Source organism: Rhincodon typus, chromosome 37, assembly GCF_021869965.1.
Source record: "Rhincodon typus isolate 14 chromosome 37, sRhiTyp1.1, whole genome shotgun sequence".
NCBI classification, from domain to species: domain Eukaryota; kingdom Metazoa; phylum Chordata; class Chondrichthyes; order Orectolobiformes; family Rhincodontidae; genus Rhincodon; species Rhincodon typus.
Window position 1 is genome coordinate 20,199,836 of NC_063368.1, and position 7,750 is coordinate 20,207,585.

Consider the following 7,750-nt stretch of genomic DNA (forward strand, 5'->3'; position numbering starts at 1 on the left):
GAAAGGAGAGTAGTCTAAATTAGCCCCAGGCTCGATCACTGAGGAAATGCTTGGAAATGTATTTTCCAGTGCTTAACCCAGCAAATACAAATCAAAAGTTTGTCATGTTGAACTAGCTATGTAATGAACGAGATTTGTCAAATTTCTTTCAAGACTAGGCAGGATTTAGAATCATAGAATTCCTACTACAGGAGCAGGCTATTTGGCCCATCGAGTCCACACCAACCCTCTGAAGAGCATCCTACCCAGATCCACACCCCACCCCATCCTATCCCGGTAAACCTGTATTTCCCATGGCTAATCCACTGAACCTGCACATCCCTGGTCACTATGGGCAATTTAGCATGGGCAATCCACCCTAACATACATATCTCTGGGCTGTGGGAGGAAACCGGAGCACCCGGAGGAAACCCACGCTGACACAAGGAGAATGTGCAAACTGCACAGTCACCCAAGGGTGGAATCAAACCCAGGCCCATGGCACCATGAGGCAGCAGCGCTAACCACCGAGCCACTGTGCATTTAACGACTACTGAGGTCTTGCTCGCTGGTGGAAGTCTCATCCTGCCTAATGAAAGGCTTCTTAGGGATCAGGGATCAGGGATCCTGGGGGCAGAAAGCCCAGCCATCAGCAGCCAATCCAAAGCCAGCAGCTGCCAGGACTCACCAATGCCATACAGTGGCTGCTGATGGTATTGTAACCAAAGAGGCCAACGATCAGCACTGGACCCCAGGTCTACAGGTGAGCTGGCCTGGGGGCTGGTAGGAGAGGCTGGGTTGGTGAATAGGCTTGTTTTTTGGTGGAGAGTGGGGAGGTGGGTGATAACTCTTGGGGCTACCTGAAGGCTCCAGTTGGAGACAGGTTGGGAAGGTCAGTCATGCAGCATCCTGGCTCAGGCCTCACTTTGATGAAGGCAGGAGGCAGACTGGCCTCGTTCCATTCTCCATCAGACTGAAAACCCGGTTTGGGGACGGCTATGTAACCCTGAACAACCACCACCACAACCCCACCCCCAGAACCGCGCTCCTCCCCATTCAATATATTTATTTACAAAGACTGTGAGCCTTTCCAGTCCAGTGCACAGGGTTGGCCCTCTTGATTTTGGAAGCAAGCAGGTGACATTGTCTCAGGGTCTGGCTCACGTCAATTTTCAGCCCAACAGAGGAGGCCTGTTTACTCTGAATCCTAGCCCAGGCAGCAATGCCATTAATCCAAAGTCAATGCGTACACATAAACAAACCTGTTGTCTTGGACTATGATCAGATTGTCATCTGGATCGATTGTAAGGACACGTGGCTTGTGAAGGCCATCAACTGTACTCAACAACTGTCTCTTAAACCTTCCAGTGGGCGAAAACACCAGGATCCTATTGGGTTCAGTGACATAGATATTGTCATTTCCATCAACACAGACACTGAAAGGATTAAGATGACATTGTATCCCATTCACAAAGCTCTCACTGCAGACGGTTACGAGCACTCCAGATCGAGTGAAGATCACAACACATTTCTTCCCACAATCAGACACAATGAATTCTTCTTCACTGTTCACTGCAATGAAAAGAAATCTACTACCATCATAACCCCTTGGCTTAATCCTGTCAACTACACGGCCATCGAGATCATACAGAGAGATGGAACATAGTGTTCCTTCGCTCACAGCCACATATACATCTTCATACGCGGCAATAGGGTACGCTGACTCGGAGCCTCGGAGGAGGAGCTTTCTCACCAGCGATCCGTCCATTTCTAAGAAGTAAAGCCTGTTCTTGGCGGAACACACAATAATATCGTCACAGATGGCCACGCTACACGGGTCTTCATCTTCATCTGGCAGTGAGATAATCCTGTTCAATGATCCACCTTTCCAGTAACACTTCAGGACCGCGTTCTCTTCATCCGCAACAATGATGTCTCCATCTTCGGAAGTACAGATGCCTGTCAATTTGGGCACCATGTTATGGTCCACCTTAGTGTCAAAGTGATATTTCTGAACTGCCCATTGTTGGGACTGAGCGGTGGCCTGGGTTTCAGCAATGCATGTCAGCTGCCCAGTATTGGGGAAAATTGGCTGGGATTCAGGACCTGAACCTTCACCCAATGTGACAGTGAAGAGATGAGTTTCTGATATTATACTCCGGACGTATTTGTTGACCATTAGCTTGGGGCAGGCTTTGTTTAATTCTTGGATGTTGAATGGTTGCAATGAACTGATCTGATCTTGTAAAATGCTCTCCAAACATACTATCTCCTTCGCATTACAATCCATCATAACCCTCTCACCATGTTCTCTCATGCTCTTTGTCTTCTCCTTCTGAAGCTCAAGGTTAGATTTGGCAGCTTTGATTAACTCTTCCTGTTTCTTCACATACTCCGAAACAGTTTTTTTGATGGCATCTCCCTGTTTAAACAGATCATTTAAAACCTCAGTCAGAGTGCTCTCTAAGTTGGAAATTATAGACAATTGCGTTGTTTTCACTTTGTCCATTGCTTCATCCAGTTCACTCTCTTGTTGGGCTAGAGACTGGGGAACTGTGCTGAGTCTTTCCAAAAGTTTCTTCACTGTGGGTTTCTTTACCTCAGCCGCCTCAGCGATCCCAAGCCGTTTATGTTTGTTGCAGGAATGGGAATAACATTTGTAGCAAATGACCCGGTCACACGTGCTGCAGTAATGACGGACTCGCTCCTTGGGGTGAAACTGGCAGCAGACCTTTTGCTGCATTATCATCCCTATATCGGCTTTATCCAGCAGGGCAGGGGCCAGGTCCACCACGTTATGGGTGCTGTAGTTAATCTGATGACTGTCCCCACAAGCTCTACACAGGTAGTGTAAGCAACTGATACACTGGGCCACTGCAGAGTTCTTGACTTTCCAGCCTTGGGGACAAAGGGTACATACCAACTCCTTCTTCTCCTCCTCCTTTTCCGGGCTTTTGAAGATATCCAGAAGGCTGTTGATGTAGAAGCTTGTCTGCAGGCTGCTAATGCCAGCACTCACATCAACGACGTCCCTACACTCTGGGCACATGATCTTACCAGCCTTCACCAGCTTTTGGAGGCATTCTTGACAGTACGTGTGTTGACAGGGCAACATTTTGGGCTGTGCCATCGTTTCAAGGCAGATTTTACAATTTAAAATATCATGTTGAATTTTATCAGCAATAGCTGATGAAGTGGCCATCGTGTCAGGTACAATCTGAAGAGGAAAGCAGAGAGAGAGAGAGAGAGTAACCCTCAGCAGTCAGTTCTTGAGAAGATGTGGCTAGGATTCCGAGCAGACCGTGAATGCATCAGAACAGATTTCAGTTTTAGGTTTTGCTGAATCGGAACCGGAACCGAAACCGAAACCGGGAGGGGGAAGAGGGGAGGGGTAACGCCGCCAGGGAAAACAAACCCTTTCCGAACCCATCAAGACTGAGACGGAGTAAAAGGGGCAGCTTCCGGGGCTCAATTCCCCCCCAAAATAGCACCATCTCCCCACAAACAAAATACAAGAAACTGCAAGGGTCAGGTATAACTGGGCGGCCTCAGGGTTAAAGGCGAGCGGCTGTACCCCCCTGGGGAGGGGGTGGGTGAGTACACAGAGGGTAAACAGCCTGGCCCAGCCCAGGGACAGGTTGCTGCCCCCACCCCGGGGACCCACTTCATGAAAGCCCATCCCGTGCGGAGGCTGGTGCAGGGTCTCTCTCTGTGGTTCCCACTTACCTGCGGGGCTCTGGTTCTGGTGAGTCACACTGGCTACTCTCCCGGAGCAGGGTGAGCTGTATCAGCCGTGTCCTCTCTCCCGAGCCAAGGCAGAGAGTCCGAGCCCCGCCCGCCGTTCACCCAGAGAGAGAGAGAGAGAGAGATAGAGAGAGCAGATCCGCTCCCAGCCTCTGGGCTTCCTCTTCCTGCGCACACACACACAGCAAAGTGAGACTGTGCGAAACAAACTCAACTCCATCTGATTCCCCCCCTCCCCACAATCCTAAACAATTTAAATTAATGCAGCAAACTCGTCTTGTCTCACGTGTATTTCCAAAGTGCAGCGAATGCTGAAACCTCTCTCATGTGTTTGCAGGTTCGGTTCAGTAGACGTTTTCACGGAAGTACTCCCTTTGTAATAACTCCAGCACTACAGTCCATTATTGCAGATTGTAGAGGGATCCATGGTTATGGCAGCACAGAGGGATTTGGGAGTCCAAGCACATCAATCAGAAAAAGGCCAGCACTCCACTCCAGTCAGGGATAGGGAAGGTTAATGGAATGTTGGCTTTTATTTCAAAGAAATGGAGGATAGGACATAGAACAGTACAGGCCTTTTGGCCCAGGATGTTGTGCCGACCTATTATCCTACTCTAAAAGCATTAAACTCATGGCTAGAAACCTAAAGACTTGGTCAATGTGAGGGATTAAACCCATGATCTTAACATGATTAGCACTATGCTCTAACTAACTGAGCTAACCAACCACCACAAAGACTCAGATCATAGATCATAGAATCCCTACAGTGTGGAAACAGGCCCTTCAGCCCAACAAGTCCACCCTGCCCCTCAAAGCATCCCACATAGCCCACCTAATCTACACATCCCTGAACACTACGGACAACTTAACATGGCCAATCCACCTAACACATCTTTAGACTGTGGGAGGAAACTGGAGCACCTGGAGGAAACCCACGCAGACACTTGGGGAAGGAGCACCTGGAGGAAAATAACAGGGAAGTCTTGCTAAATCTGTACAAGGTGTTAGTTAAACCATTAGCTAGAACACAGTGAACAGCTTCAATCTTATTTAAGGCAGTATCTTTTTATTGCAAAAATATACTTTATTCATAAAAGATCTTTATGGATATATGCAGGTACTAAAACAGTTCTATACAGTCTTTGCATATTAACAGAAACAAACATTGATCTGACATTGTCTGGCATTTCTGACTTATACAGGACACTATTTACATACATTTGAGACATCGGGATAGTCCGATAACTGAATGGACTCCTATTTACCTTCAGTGGGAAGACCTCAGACAGTGGTCCTTTCCCACTGTGTCTTGCCAGCAGCTGCCCCAAGCTTTAGTGCATCCCTCAGCACGTAGTCCTGGGCCTTGGAAGGTGTCAGTCTGCAGCACTCGGTCGGGGCCAACTGCTTGCTCTGGAAAACCAACAAGGTTTGGGAAGACCGAAGAGCATCTTTCACTGTGTTGATGGTCCTCCAGGCGCAGTTGAGGTTGGTCTCGGTGTGTGTCCCGGGGAACAGACTGCAGAGCACAGAGTCCCGTGTCATGGAGCTGCTTGGGACGAACCCCAATAAGAATCACTGCATCTCTCTCTCCAGACTTCCTTAAAAAGGCACATTCCAGAAGGAGATATAGGAGTTGGGAGGTCATATTGCAGCTGTACAGGACATTGGTTAGACCATTTGGAATACTGTGTTCAATTCTGGTCTACTATAGGAGAGATGCTGTGAAACTTGAGAGGGTTCAGAAAAGATTCACAAGGATGTTGCCGGGGTTGGAGGGTTTGAGCTATAGGGAGAGGCTGAATAGGCTGGGGCTATTTTCCTTGGAGTGTCGGAGGCTGATGTGACCTTACAGAGGTTTATAAAATCATGAGGGGCATGGATAGGGTGAATAGCCAAGGTCTTTTCCCCAGGGTAGGGGAGTTCAAAACTAGAGGGGCATAGGTTTAAGGTGAGGGGTAAAGATTTAAAAGGGACCAGAGGAGCAACTTCACGCACAGGTGGTGAGTGTATGGAATGAGCTGCCAGGGGAAGTGGTGGAGGCTGGTACAATTACAACATTTAAAAGGCATCTGGATGGGTACATGAATAAGAAGGATTTAGAGGGATATGGGCTAAATGCTGGCAAATGGGACTGGATTAATTTAGGATATCTGATCGGCATGGATGAGTGGGACTGAAGGGTCTGTTTCAGTCTCTATGACTCTATGAGATGTGTAACAGTCTCAATGCCCCCTGCAGCCACTTTGAGGGTGGTGTACGGTGGCACAGACCAACTGGACGTGCATAAAGGCTCTCAGGAGGAATGCCCATCTCACCACCAGCCAAGCAATGCTTTGATTCTTATTGGAAAGTTTTGATGATGAAGCATTCTGCCAAATAACTTTGACAGTCTGCTCAGGGAACAACCCAACAGGATCCACCCTCTCCTTTTCCAGCAGGGTCTCGAGGACACTATGTGCTGACCACTTCCTGATGGACTGGTGGCCAAAGTTGTTTTTCTTCACAAATTTCTTCATAAAGGATAGGTGATACAGAATGGTCCAACTACATTCCACGGCAGTGAGGCCAGTCCCATCCTTCAACACCAGGGACAGTTAGAACCTCAATACGTAGAGACACTTGGTGTTTGCGTGTCATGGGTGTACACGCAGCTTGATGCAGCCGTACACAAAGGATGAGGGTGATGTTGGGTACATTCTCCTCCCATTTATCCAGAGTTTTGTACATGGTGTCCTTGTGAACACGATCCACTTTAGACCTCCAGATGAAGTGGAAGATGATTCAGATGATTGCAACGGCACATGTTCAGCAAATAGGCCAAACCTGTGTCACGTATCACAACAGAGAGAGTGCCTTATCACCTAATGACCAGGTTTTTATATGCAATGGAGAGGGAGCAAAAGACCAGTTTCTGCCTCATTCCAAGATATGCTCCTTCCAAGATTTTGCACATTCCTGGCCCCTCTGAGCCATATTCCCTACGTCCAGGTAGTCTGTCCTAATGGTGAAGGGGATAAAGGATCAGTTGACCCAGTTTCCAAAGAACATGGCCTCGCTCTTGCCTTGGTTTACTTTGGCTCATGAGGACAGTTCAAACTGGTTGCAGATGCTCACGAGACAGCGGATCCGAGCAGAAAACAGTGACCTCATCCATGTACAGGGAGGCTTTAACCTGCAGGCCCCCTGCTGCCTGGACCAGTCACCCCTCTCAGGCTCACATCCTTCCTGACAGACTGAGCAAAAAGCTCTATGCAACACACAAACTAGGCAGGAGAAAGTGGGCAGCCTTGCTTGACTCTGGATCTGATCAAGAAGCTTTCTGATTCCCATCAATTCATAATCATTGCCAGTCCCTTGCAGATGAGGATGACTCTCTTCCACTCTCGGGGTGGGTCTGTAAGTGGCTGTACAGACCAATGTGGCTACCACAGGATCTGTTACATTTGGGGCAGGTGGTGGTCACAGGAAGGGGATGGTTGGGGCATTGATGTGGCAGCGTGCTCCTTTCGCTCCTTTCACCCGGCCTCCACTTGTTCCAGATGGCAACTCTCAAGGTGCTTGATACCTTCCCAAATACTCCTCCTCCACTTTGGACAGTCCTGTGCCAGTGATTCCCCGGTGTCTGTGGGAATGTCGCACTTTGCCAGTGAGGCCTTGAGGGTATCACTGAAGCCCCACCTGGGGCTCACCTGCCGTTTCAGAGCTGGGAGTAGCGCACTTGCTCGGGGGAGTCTCGTGTCGGTCATGCAGACAACGCATTGATTGAGACTGCACTAACAATGTTGGTATAGAGCAGTCAGATCCAGTTACGGATTCCCTCCCCAAAGTCTGTGTTAGAGAACATGTCCCACATGTACGTGTGTGATATCCTGCCAAAGGCCTTCTCCTGGTCCAGGCTGATGAGGCCGGCATCCACCCCCCTGTCCTGCATGTCGGTGATCGTATCCCTGAGTAGCGCGAGGCTCTCAGCGATCATCCTGCCCGGTACAGCACAGGTCTGGTCGGGGTGAATTACTGATTCCAGAGC

At 48.9% G+C, this 7,750-nt stretch overlaps 1 protein-coding gene across 2 annotated transcripts in view; it reads right to left on the reverse strand.

Annotated features, from left to right (window-relative positions):
- Window positions 1-3,821, reverse strand: part of LOC109915019 (E3 ubiquitin-protein ligase TRIM56-like) — a 6,915-nt gene extending 3,094 nt beyond the window's left edge. The window contains exons 1-2 of one of the 2 annotated variants that reach the window (XM_048617620.1): window positions 3,706-3,821; window positions 1,242-3,196 (exon numbers count right to left, since the gene is read on the reverse strand). In XM_048617620.1, coding sequence (XP_048473577.1) covers window positions 1,242-3,181 — 1,940 coding nt within the window. In that variant the 5' untranslated portion in view covers window positions 3,182-3,196; window positions 3,706-3,821. Of the gene's footprint in view, window positions 1-417; window positions 3,197-3,705 lie in introns of those variants that run through there. The other variant, XM_020514620.2, reaches the window with a different exon arrangement.
- Window positions 3,822-7,750: the final 3,929 nt, after the last annotated feature.